Here is an 11,345-nt window from a genome sequence, read left to right as displayed (position 1 = left end):
TGCTGCTGCTGCTGCTGCTGCTGCTGATGCGGCTTGTGCTGCTGCGGCTGCTGAAGCGGCGGCGCCTGCCGCGGTCAAGCATTAGCCACTTGCCTCGGCAGAGGCCCTTGCTGTGGCTGCACAGACAAGCGACCCCCTCGGGGAGCGTCCGAAAGAGTCACGCCTCGCAGTTATCCGTCGCTGCGCGTGGGAGAGTAAGGGGACGCGAAAAGGGGCGGGGCTCTACGCTAAACGTCTTCGGGCGGCGTGGGAACTGGTCGTGAAAGCAATGGATACTGTCGCCAGGTGGGGGCGATTAGCGGACCGAGGGGGAGGCGTTTTCGCCCGTTCTTTGGACTATGCACCCGTCGTCCGCATTACCTGCCCTCCAGGCTGCCACGGTTTGCTGCACTATTCCCGCTACGAAGTCTTGCATAGGTACCGGAACTGCCTGCCTTGGAACTAGCGGCTGTGCGGGCGGCGGCGCTTGGTCCCCTTGCGGCGGAGGCGGAGGTAAGACAGGTTGTGGAGGTTGTTGGGGCGGCGGGGCCGCCGGAGGATTCTGTCCCCGCGGCGCCTGCCCCTGTTGACGCTGTTTGCCTTGTCCCTGCTGACCGACAGCTTGATTCGCAGGACGCTGATCCGCCATGCAACGTTAGAATAAGAGCGCAGAGAAAAATTGCAAGAGAAAAAAAAAAATTCGGTCTGTGCGAAGGCGGCGAATGGCGATACCAGACACCGCCCGCGCCTTACATAATCATGGCGGTAGATATCAACCGCGTTTAACCTGTATTAAACTTCCCTTCCACCAGTGAGTGCGCCCCAAGCGCGCTAGCTGGTGAAGGGCCTGGGGACGAGGCTACCTATCGACTCATGGAAGCCATCTGCATACTATTCACCCAACAAGCGAACAAAGCTTCATTACGTAGCCGTAGAACACGATTGAAGCGATGCGAGCGAGCGGGGGCCCGGGGGTCCCACTCATTTATACCTTTAGACTAAATTTATGGTGGGGAAGGACGCTATCTTCTATCGGTGATCAATTTTAAAGAAGAATCGATTCTTTTCAATTCAAAAGGTTCTATAGTCTTCTGGTTTTTTGGTTTTGGTTCAAATCTCATTTTTCATATTTTGAAGTTTCTGCGTCGACTGGATAGGGCTTTTTAGAACCTTGGTAACTCCACGATCTCGAAAATTGCCTGTCGTGCCAAATTTTAGCTTTTTTCTCTGCTATATTTAAAGTGGTTTTTTGGGGGGCAAAATTTCACCGGAATCAACTGTATCGACTTCGTAACGAGTGAAACGCAATAGATCTAACAAGTTTTTTTGAGCATCCCTGACCTGTAGCACATGGTTATTGGTCAAAAACGCCATCTCCCACTCTTCTGAATTTTTCAATAAAGGTAACGCAACTAGGAATGAATTATCAATTTTATTTGATAAACCGTGAGTACTTAGCAATGTGATAGTGGATACGATCTATTTCGAAGAATGATTGTGTACTTTCGGCACAAATAATTGACAAACATCACGTGATTATTAGGTTACGGGAAACTTTGGAATACGTCAGGTCCTCCACGTGACGTTCCTCGTTGCTAAGCTCTTCTAAGAACCAGTGCAGTCTTTTTTCGCGATGAACAACACTTCTATTAAGGGTTTGCACGTTTCTCTTTTTCCTGGAACGCGGTTCCAACCGTTGTTTCTCACTGTAGACTTTTTCACCGCTGTCAAGCAAGGAAACAAGTCAGTCGTCATTTCGTTCGTTCAACGTTATCCGAAAGAGTGGAAAACAGCGAGAGATGAGGTTCAGGGGATAGTTGAGAGTCGGGGTTACACAAAACAATTTCACTAATCACGTGACGTCGAATTAGCGCTCCTAACTCCAAACAGGACTAAAATTGAGATTCTTCAAGTAGACAGACTTCCACCTTTGACATTAGAAAGTAGGAGCGCTAAAATTGTTGTGGTCATGATTCTGACGTTTGTGAGAGAATGTCGCTTGAAGTAGCGAAGGGAAAAGATGCAGTGGCAGGAGAAGATAGCAATATTTGCTTTTTGATTTAGTGGGATTCTAGTACACTTCATTGGGCACGTGATGCTGAAATGGCTGAATACTTGATTTTAGCTGGAGCTGACATTGAAGCTCTTGATAAGGTAATGACGTACATTGTATTGATTGGGTATCAATAATCATATTGTTTGTCAATAATTAGTTAGGAAGAACGCCTTTTCTTAACGCTGCTTTGTACGGAGCAGAAGGACCAATGAATGTTTTGATTGAGAAAGGGTGCAATATTCATGCCAAAGACGAAGTAGGTGAAAATATGTTGAAGGTTGTTACTACTTACAGAGTTTGTAGTATGGCGATGGAGCATTCGGACTTGCGAGTGAGAATGGTCATTTGAAAATTGGCAAGCGACTTGTTGAATTGGGATTGGATGTCAATGAATCTGATCAAGTAAGAACGTTATTTCTTGTTAGTAGATTGAGTCATGAGCATGACAGTAAACATCAATCGTTATTGATTCTATTTTAGCAGTATGTATTGCTCATTAATTAATATTTGATGGGTTTGTTTACTTTTTTAGGAAGGCGTTACTTCTCTGCATCGGTCTTGTCAGAATAATCACGTTGAAATGGCCAAATTCTTGATTTCAGCTGGAGCTGACATCGAAGCTGTTAGTAAGGTAATGACGTACATTGTATTGATTGTGTATCAATGAGAATATTTTTTGTCAATAATTAGTTTGGAAGAACGCCTTTTTTAGAAGCAGCTTTCTATGGAGCAGAAGGAACATTAAATGTTTTGATTGAGAAAGAGTGCAATATTCATGCCAAAGCAGAGGCCGTTGTAGGTGAAAATATGTTGAAGGTTGTTACTACTTACAGAGTTTGTAGACTGGCGAAGGAGCATTGGGACTTGCGAGTCAGGAAGGTCATTTGAAAATTGTCAAGCGACTCGTTGGATTGGAATTGGATGTCAATGAAGCTAATCGAGTAAGAATGTTATTTATTGTTGGTAGGTTGAGTCACAAGCATGACAGTCAGCTATGTAAACATCAATCGTTATTGATTCTATTTTAGCAGTATGTATTGCTGTTTAATTAATATTTGACTGGTTTGTTTACTTTTTAGCAAGGCATTACTTCTCTCCATTGGGTCTGTCAGTTCAATCAAGTTGAAATGGCCAAATTCTTGATTTCAGTTGGAGCTGACATCGAAGCTCGCAATCAGGTCTTCATGCCGAGCTCCTATTTAGTTTTCCACCTATTGTTTGGTATTAGTGGGGAAGAACGCCTCTTCTTGAGGCTGTTTTCTCTGGCAACGTCTCCGTTGTTAATCTTTTAGTTAAGAAAGGTTGCAACATTGATGCAAAAGACAACGTAAGGCGTCGTGCAAGATTCGGTTTGAAATAAATGGGAATTCTAGGCTGGAGAGGGAGCGTTGCAAATAGCTGATCGTAAAAAACATTTTAAAATGAAAGAAGATCTTGTGAAGATTTTTTCTCAACCAAGAGTAAGATTTCGAGAAATTTGTTCTTCTAACTAACTGGTTAATATTGATGTTTTAGGATGACTCAGAAGCTGGAAGCGAGTTAATGGAGAAGATGGAGAAAATCTTACGAATGCAGGTGAGTCACTCAATAGCCTAGTTCAATTTTTTTGAGAGCAGTTACGTATTACTGGTAATGAGAAGGTAATTTTAAACATTGTATGTTTTCAATGAGTCATTGTTGACCAGGCCAAGTGAAAGTCTTCCTATTATTTGATCGTAATATAGGAACGGTTTTATTTTAGGCAGAAAATAAGAAACTGCTGGATTCTGCTCTACGGGTCAGTGGCAATGTTCAAAGAGCCAAATTAGATAAAATCTTTTTTGTTCTAGAACGAAGAAAAACAGCCGAAGATTCAGAGAGATGTCCAGCAACCACGTGAACGAGCAACTCAAGCGAAAGCCGATCAACGTATGCGTCATCATAAACTTCCTTGTAGTACATTATTTTTTTCGTCTAGACTCTTTTCCAGCTGACGATGAATTGGTACCAGATGAGTTAGTGAAAGCTTGCGCCATCGTCACAGGATCAAAATGGGAAGATATCGGAATGCTGCTTGGCATTTCCGACTCCAATCTTGATGACATTCGTGGCTCTACTTCAAGTTCCCTCGCTCGCATGATCAAGGTGCTGGATTTGTGGCGCAAAAGAGAAGGGTCTCCGACAGTACGCAAACTCCTAGGGTGGTTTGAGCAGGTAGACGTCAACCGGAGAGCTATCGAAAGGAAATTCGACGAACTCGATCGACATCACTAAGTCGTTTCACGCTTCCTTTTGGTTCTTTTCATAGCAACCTGGACTTTTTAGCTCAAACTTTTTAGAAGGTAAATGAAATTAGTTTTAGTAAACGTTGACATGTAGATGAGCATCCATAAAACGTGTCTTAGAAGAGAAGTTTCTTTTGCAAGCATTTCTATATCTTTATTGAATAGGGCGGGGTTATGATAACACGTGACTTCAGAGCTTTACGTCGATCTTAGCGAATGCAAGCTCAAATCAGAGACGTCGTTATTGCGAACGGGACTCTTTGATCAACATTGGGACGTCTTGAGTGTCGACTGTTCGGAAGAGAAGAGAAAACTGAATGTGGGGCTCCTAGTCGACTCATGGAAGCCATCTACATACAACAAAAAGCGAACAAAGCTTCATTACGTAGCCGTAGAACACGATTGAAGCGGTGCGAGCGAGCGGGGGCCCCGGGGGTCCCACTCATTTATACCTTAGTGATTTCGGTGTCTTTTTTAGACTAAATTTATGGTGGGGAAGGACGCTATCTTCTATCGGTGGTCAATTTTAAAGAAGAATTGATTCTTTTCAATTCAAAAGGTTCTATAGTCTTCTGGTTTTTTGGTTTTGGTTCAAATCTCATTTTTCATATTTTGAAGTTTCGGCGTCGACTGGATAGGGCTTTTTAGAACATTGGTAACTCCACGATCTCGAAAATTGCCTGTCGTGCCAATTTTTAGCTTTTTTCTCTGCTATATTTAAAGTGGTTTTTTGGGGGGCAACATTTCACCGGAATCAACTGTATCGACTTTGTAACGAGTGAAACGCAATAGATCTAACAAATTAGAGAGCATCCCTGACCTGTAGCACATGGTTATTGGTCAAAAACGTCATCTCCCACTCTTCTGAATTTTTCAATAAAGGTAACGCAACTAGGAATGAATCATCAATTTTATTTGATAAATCGTAAGTACTTAGCAATGTCATAGTGGATACGATCTATTTAGAAGAGTGATTGTGTACTTTCGGCACAAATAATTGACAAATATCACGTGATTATTAGGTTACGGGAAACTTTGGCATACGTCAAGTCCTCCACGTGACATTCCTCGTTTGCTAAGCTCTTCTAAGAACCAGTGCAGTCTTTTTTCGCGATGATCAACACTTCTATTAAGGGTTTTCACGTTTCTCTTCTTCCTGGAACGCGGTTCCAACCGTTGTTTCTCACTGTAGACTTTTTCACCGCTGTCTTTGAAGGAAACAAGTCATTCGTCGTTTCGTTCGTTCAACGTTATCCGAAAGAGTGGAAAACAGCGAGAGATGAGGTTCAGGGGATAGTTGAGAGTCGAGGGTACTCAAAACAATTTCACTGATCACGTGACGTCGAATTAGCGCTCCTAACTCCAAACGGGACTAAAATTGAGGTTCTTCAAGTAGACTGACTTCCACCTTTGACATTAGAGAGTAGGAGCGCTAAAATTGTTGTGGTCACGTTTCTGACGTTCGTGAGAGAATGTCACTTGAAGTAGCGTAGGGAAAAGATGCAGTGGCAGTAGAAGATACAAGTAATATTTGCTTTTTGATTTAGTGGGATTCTAGTGCACTTCATTTGGCACGCGATGCTGAAATGACCAAATACTTGATTTCAGTTGGAGCTGACACTGAAGCTCTTGATAAGGTAATGACGTACATTGTATTGGTTGGGTATCAATAATCATATTGTTTGTCAATAATTAGTTTGGAAGAACGCCTTTTCTTAACGCCGCTTTGTACGGAGCAGAAGGAACAATGAATGTTTTGATTGAGAAAGATTGCAATATTCATGCCAAAGACGAAGTAGGTGAAAATATGTTGAATGTTGTTACTACTTACAGAGTTTGTAGTATGGCGATGGAGCATTGGGACTTGCGAGTGAGAATGGTCATTTGAAAATTGGCAAGCGACTCGTTGAATTGAGATTGGATGTCAATGAATCTGATCAAGTAGGAAAGTTATTTCTTGTTAGTAGATTGCGTCATAAGCATGACAGTCAGCTATATAAACATCAATCGTTATTGATTCTATTTTAGCAGTATGTATTGCCGATTAATTAATATTTGACGGGTTTGTTTACTTTTTAGGAAGGTGTTACTTCTCTGCATCGAGCTTGTAAGGATAATCGCGTTGAAATGGCCGAATACTTGATTTCAGCTGGAGCTGACATCGAAGCTGTTAGTAAGGTAATGACGTACATTGTATTGATTGTGTATCAATGAGAATATTTTTTGTCAATAATTAGTTTGGAAGAACGCCTTTTTTAGAAGCAGCTTTCTATGGAGCAGAAGGAACATTAAATGTTTTGATTGAGAAAGGGTGCAATATTCATGCCAAAGCAGAGGCCGTTGTAGGTGAAAATATGTTGAATGTTGTTACTACTTACAGAGTTTGTAGTATGGCAATGGAGCATTGGGACTTGCGAGTGAGAAAGGTCATTTGAAAATTGTCAAGCGACTCGTTGGATTGGGATTGGATGTCAATGAAGCTAATCATGTATGAATGTTATTTCTTGTTAGTAGGTTGAGTCACAAGCATGACAGTCAGCTATATAAACATCAATCGTTATTGATTCTATTTTAACAGTATTACTAAAGAGATAATCAATGTATTGTGGAATTGTTGTCTTAATTGCTGATCAATATTTGACGGGTTTGTTTAATGTTTTTAGAATGGCTCTACTTCTCTTCATCGGGCTTGTAAGAAGAATCACGTTGAAATGGCCGAATACTTGATTTCAGCTGGAGCTGACATTGAAGCTCTTAATAAGGTAATGACGTACATTGTATTGATTGGGTATCAATAATCATATTGTTTGTAAATAATTAGTTTGGAAGAACGCCTTTTCTTAACTCGGCTTTGTACGGAGCAGAAGAACCAATGAATGTTTTGATTGAGAAAGGGTGCAATATTCATGCCAAAGACGAAGTAGGTGAAAATATGTTGAAGGTTGTAACTGCTTACAGAGTTTGTAGACTGGCGGTGGAGCATTGGGATGTGCGATTCAGAAAGGTCATTTGAAAATTGTCAAGCGACTCATTGGATTGGGATTGAATGTCAATGAAGCTAATCAAGTAAGACTGTTATTTTTTGTTAGTAGGTTGAGTCACAAGCATGACAGTCAGCTATATAAACATCAATCGTTATTGATTCTATTTTAACAGTATTACTAAAGAGATTATCAATGTATTGTGGAATTGTTGTATTAGTTGCTGATCAATATTTGACGGGTTTGTTTAATGTTTTTAGAATGGCTCTACGTCTCTGCATCGGGCTTGTCAGTGTGATCACGTTGAAATGGCCGAATACTTGATTTCAGCTGGAGCTGACATCGAAGCTCGTAATCAGGTCTTCATGCCGAGCTCCTATTGAGTTTTTCAGTTATTGTTTGGTATTAGTGGGGAAGAACGCCTCTTCTTCAGGCTGTTTTCTATGGCAACGTCTCCGTTGTTGATCTTTTAGTTAATAAAGGTTGCAACATTGATGCAAAAAACAACGTAAGGCGTCGTGCAAGATTTGGTTTGAAATAAATGGGAATTCTAGGCTGGAGATGGAGCGTTGCAAATAGCTGATCGTCGAAAACATTTTAAAATAAAAGAAGATCTTGTGAAGATTTTTTCTCAACCAAGAGTAAGTTTTTGAGAAAATTATTTATCTAACTGGTTAATATTGATGTTTTAGGATGACCCAGAAGCTGAAAGCGAGTTAAGAGAGAAGATCTTACGACTGGAGGTGAGTGAGTTCAATTTTTCGAGGAGCAGGTACATAGTATTGATACTGAAGCTAATTTCTAACGTTCTACGTTAAAAATTGCTTATTTCTCGCTTTTCCTTATTATTTGATTGTATCATTCTAGGCTGGAGAGGGAACGTTGCAAATAGCTGATCGTCAAAAACATTTTAAAATGAAAGAAGATCTTGTGAAGATTTTTTCTCAACCAAGAGTAAGTTTTTGAGAAAAGTATTTGTCTAACTGGTTAATATTGATGTTTTAGGATGACCCAGAAGCTGAAAGCGAGTTAAGAGAGAAGATCTTACGACTGGAGGTGAGTGAGTTCAATTTTTCGAGGAGCAGTTACATAGTATTGATACTGAAGCTAATTTCTAACGTTCTGCGTTATTCAATTGGTTATTTCTCGGTTTTTCATATTATTTGATCGTATTTATTATAAGATCGTTTTCATTTTAGGCAGAAAAGGATAAACTCTTGGGAGACCTTGAGAAAACGCAGAGAGATTTACAGCAGCTTCGTGAACGAGCAGAAGCCGATCTACGTATGAAGTTATACCCCTCTTGGCATTGCACATTTATTTATTTATGCTTAGGACAAGAGAGGAGAAGATTCGCTGACTTGCAGGCACAAAACGCTAGAGTATCGTCTCAATTAACCGAAGAAAATGCTCAAATACGAACTCAGATGGCAAGAGAGTGCTCTCAACTGAAACAAGAACGTGACGAAGCAAAACAAGAATACGACGAAGCAAGACTCGTGGCTGAAGAAGCACAGAAAAATTTAAGCAAATACGAAGAAATCCTCAAAGTTCCTTCAACGGAAATTGAACAGAGCGGCATCAAACTCGGCGGAGGAGCCTACGGCGGTAAATTGCTGAATACTAATTCATTACTTATATATTTTTCTTGTTTAGAGGTTCGCGTTGGTCATTGGCGCGGTTGCCAAGTGGCCGTCAAAACCTTCTTCGATTTCCTTCGCGTCGATACATATCGCGAACGTCTCGAGCAAGAAATCTCGATCTGCAGCCACGTTCATCATCCCAACGTCGTCTCACTCCTCGGCGTCATTTCTCAGGACGGAATTCCTCTTAGCATTCTCTCGGAATTACTAGAGGGATCTCTTAGCGACGTCATCAAAGCAGCAGAAGGTACCCTTACTCTACGAGAACAAGTGGACGTCTCCGTGGGCTGCTCAGCTGGAGTCCGCTATCTTCACGGCCTCAATATTCTTCATGGAGACATCCGATCGACCAACGTCGTCGTCACGTCATTGATGGAGGCGAAAATCTGCGATTTAGGAGCAGCGCGTTTCTCTGATCACTCTAGTTTATCCGCTGGACCAATGAGTCCTAATTATTTGGCTCCGGAAAGATCGACTCAGCACAACACGAAAATGGCAGACGTCTATAGTCTCGGCGTTACGTTTATTGAGTTGATGACTGGTCGAGAACCGGCTCCGACGAAGAGAATGGCTCAGGCAACGAGTGTTCGTCATCCTCCCATCAAGAGGCTCGGTCTTGGGATGGTGAAACAAGGTCCTCGTGAGAGGCCTTTGATTGGTGAGTGCCTGTCGCAATTGATCGCCGTTCAGAAGTCGGACCAGGAGTACAGAAGGTGTCCGGCAAAGAGAATGGTAAAGGGTAAGGTGTACGGGGGAGGGAAGGTGCATCTAGTGAAGGAACCTTGGCTCTAGTTTATTGATTATTACTTCTACTTCCCTGCAAATATTTTAGCATAGGCGATGTTCTTTTTAGCTACTCTGTAGTCTCTTGTTTGCTTTTATGTTTTTGAATGTTTTACTAGGTCATTTACCCGATGTGATTCAGCGTCTTCTAGGTGTATCCGGGCATTTCGCTTATCGAAGAGCAACGTTTCGAAGGATTTCTCGCGAGCTATGCCGCAAAAAGAACGTACAGTGCAGCTTCGTAGTGTTCAATTTTGAGAGCTGCGTCCTTAGGATGACGACTTCGGCTCATTTTCAAGCTCATCGCTTGCACCGGTAAGTCTGAGCTTCTGTCTTAGCGAATGCAAGCTAAAACAGAGACTTAGCTGTTGTGAACAGGCTTTTTTGATCAAAATTGGGACGAATGTGAGGCTCGTACGATTCATGGAAGCTTTCTACATACTTTCTGACGGCTCTGTGACCGCAACGTCGAAATGTCGAAAGGGGGCCCTCTTACGATCTTTTCGAGCGAATTCGGTCTCGCGCGCTTCGGATTGCATTCGGATGAACGTCTAGGAAGCACGATGTCGAAAAGGGGGCCTCTCCTCGCGATCTCGCATTCGGACAATCACATAGGAATAGGAAGCACGTTCGGCTTAGAGTAAGGTACGGCAAGTCTCCAATTAATTATAGGTCTCGTTGAAATGCAAATAGCTATTGTAAAATCGATAAATCAATGGAATGATGCCTATCATCATCCGATGTATTAGGAGATGCCTTTTCTTTTTTGTAAGAGCTCTTGGTATAGTCTAAACGTTGTCCTTTTCGTATGTCCTACTCAGTTATAGAACAGGATTGTTAATTAAGTTCATGGTTGAAAATTGCCCCCAAAACCGCAAACTAGAGTGTAACGGTTAAAATTACCTCCAAACCTCTTCTTTTGTCCACGGAAGAGTTCACAGTTGAAATCTTGTGTTCAGTTGAAAATGGCTCCAAAACCATGTTCACGGTCTCATTTGAGTGAAAAACCGTGAATTATAGTTCACGGTCTCATTTGAACGGTTCAGAATGACTGTGAAGTGTATATGTGTAGTTCTCAGGTCAAAATCTTGTTTAGGTATGAAGCTGTGCGGAGAACTGGTGGCAAGTTTCAGGAGCCACTCAGTTGCTTGAGATCGCAGGCAGGCTGGACAAATTGCAACAACCTGATGTCGACTAACTTCTTGGATCAATTGCAGACGGATGAAAGACAGACTCATCATATATAGAGAGTAGTTTCTCAGTGGAGTAGTTAGTGCTCAGTGTATGAAATAAAGATCTTGTTCCCTTCAGTTCTTGACAAATTGGTATACACCTGAACTTACTGAGCCCTGCTGCGCCCACGTATATAACCGTTCTAAGTTCCCGGATTAGTTGACCACCGCCCCCATTTTTCAAATCTTGGAAAATGGGGGCGGTGGTCAACTAATCCGGGCATTTATATCCCGGATGTGGCGTCATAAGTGCCCGGAATAATCGACCACCGCCCCCATTTTTCAAGATTTGAAAAATGGGGGCGGTGGTCGTCTAATCCGGGAATTTAGAACTGTCATACGTGGGCGCAGCAGGCGCAGCTGAGCTGTAAGTCAGGTGCAGGTGTATGTAGTACACTGTATGTAGA

At 42.1% G+C, this 11,345-nt stretch overlaps 2 protein-coding genes and 1 long non-coding RNA gene across 10 annotated transcripts; all 3 read left to right on the top strand.

The window, feature by feature from the left end:
* Nucleotides 1–1,514: 1,514 nt before the first annotated feature.
* Nucleotides 1,515–9,838, top strand: LOC136199013 (ankyrin repeat domain-containing protein 17-like). 5 transcript variants are annotated; one of them, XM_065989104.1, is made up of 20 exons: nucleotides 1,515–1,634; nucleotides 1,692–1,783; nucleotides 2,044–2,133; nucleotides 2,193–2,291; nucleotides 6,142–6,240; nucleotides 6,379–6,477; nucleotides 6,537–6,641; nucleotides 6,689–6,787; nucleotides 6,963–7,061; nucleotides 7,121–7,219; nucleotides 7,267–7,365; nucleotides 7,541–7,639; nucleotides 7,690–7,788; nucleotides 7,835–7,921; nucleotides 7,973–8,023; nucleotides 8,148–8,234; nucleotides 8,286–8,336; nucleotides 8,480–8,564; nucleotides 8,616–8,888; nucleotides 8,937–9,838. In XM_065989104.1, exons 1-20 carry the CDS (start codon nucleotides 1,613–1,615, stop codon nucleotides 9,713–9,715), a joined length of 2,613 nt encoding a protein of 870 aa, XP_065845176.1. In that variant the 5' UTR covers nucleotides 1,515–1,612; the 3' UTR covers nucleotides 9,716–9,838. The 5 variants fall into 5 exon arrangements, with proteins under 5 accessions (XP_065845176.1, XP_065845177.1, XP_065845178.1 ...); XM_065989105.1 differs by having other exon boundaries at nucleotides 1,522–1,634; nucleotides 1,692–1,771; XM_065989103.1 differs by lacking the exons at nucleotides 1,515–1,634; nucleotides 1,692–1,783; nucleotides 2,044–2,133; nucleotides 2,193–2,291 and adding exons at nucleotides 5,328–5,434; nucleotides 5,492–5,583; nucleotides 5,847–5,936; nucleotides 5,996–6,094.
* LOC136199055 (ankyrin repeat domain-containing protein 18A-like) lies at nucleotides 3,026–4,480 on the top strand. The gene is made up of 8 exons (XM_065989158.1): nucleotides 3,026–3,065; nucleotides 3,115–3,213; nucleotides 3,264–3,362; nucleotides 3,409–3,495; nucleotides 3,551–3,610; nucleotides 3,777–3,812; nucleotides 3,865–3,943; nucleotides 3,993–4,480. Exons 2-8 carry the CDS (start codon nucleotides 3,163–3,165, stop codon nucleotides 4,286–4,288), a joined length of 708 nt encoding a protein of 235 aa, XP_065845230.1. The 5' UTR covers nucleotides 3,026–3,065; nucleotides 3,115–3,162; the 3' UTR covers nucleotides 4,289–4,480.
* A 32-nt stretch (nucleotides 9,839–9,870) lies between the features above and the next one.
* LOC136199062 (uncharacterized) lies at nucleotides 9,871–11,016 on the top strand. 4 transcript variants are annotated; one of them, XR_010672954.1, is made up of 4 exons: nucleotides 9,872–9,932; nucleotides 9,980–10,021; nucleotides 10,085–10,351; nucleotides 10,803–11,016. It is a non-coding gene; the product is annotated as an uncharacterized lncRNA (long non-coding RNA). The 4 variants fall into 4 exon arrangements; XR_010672956.1 differs by having other exon boundaries at nucleotides 10,072–10,351; XR_010672953.1 differs by having other exon boundaries at nucleotides 9,871–10,021.
* Nucleotides 11,017–11,345: the final 329 nt, after the last annotated feature.

The sequence above is a fragment of the Oscarella lobularis genome, chromosome 20 (genome assembly GCF_947507565.1).
Source record: "Oscarella lobularis chromosome 20, ooOscLobu1.1, whole genome shotgun sequence".
Taxonomy (NCBI): domain Eukaryota; kingdom Metazoa; phylum Porifera; class Homoscleromorpha; order Homosclerophorida; family Oscarellidae; genus Oscarella; species Oscarella lobularis.
The sequence above is the reverse complement of the archived record's forward strand: the minus strand, read 5'-3'. Positions and strand labels throughout refer to the sequence as shown.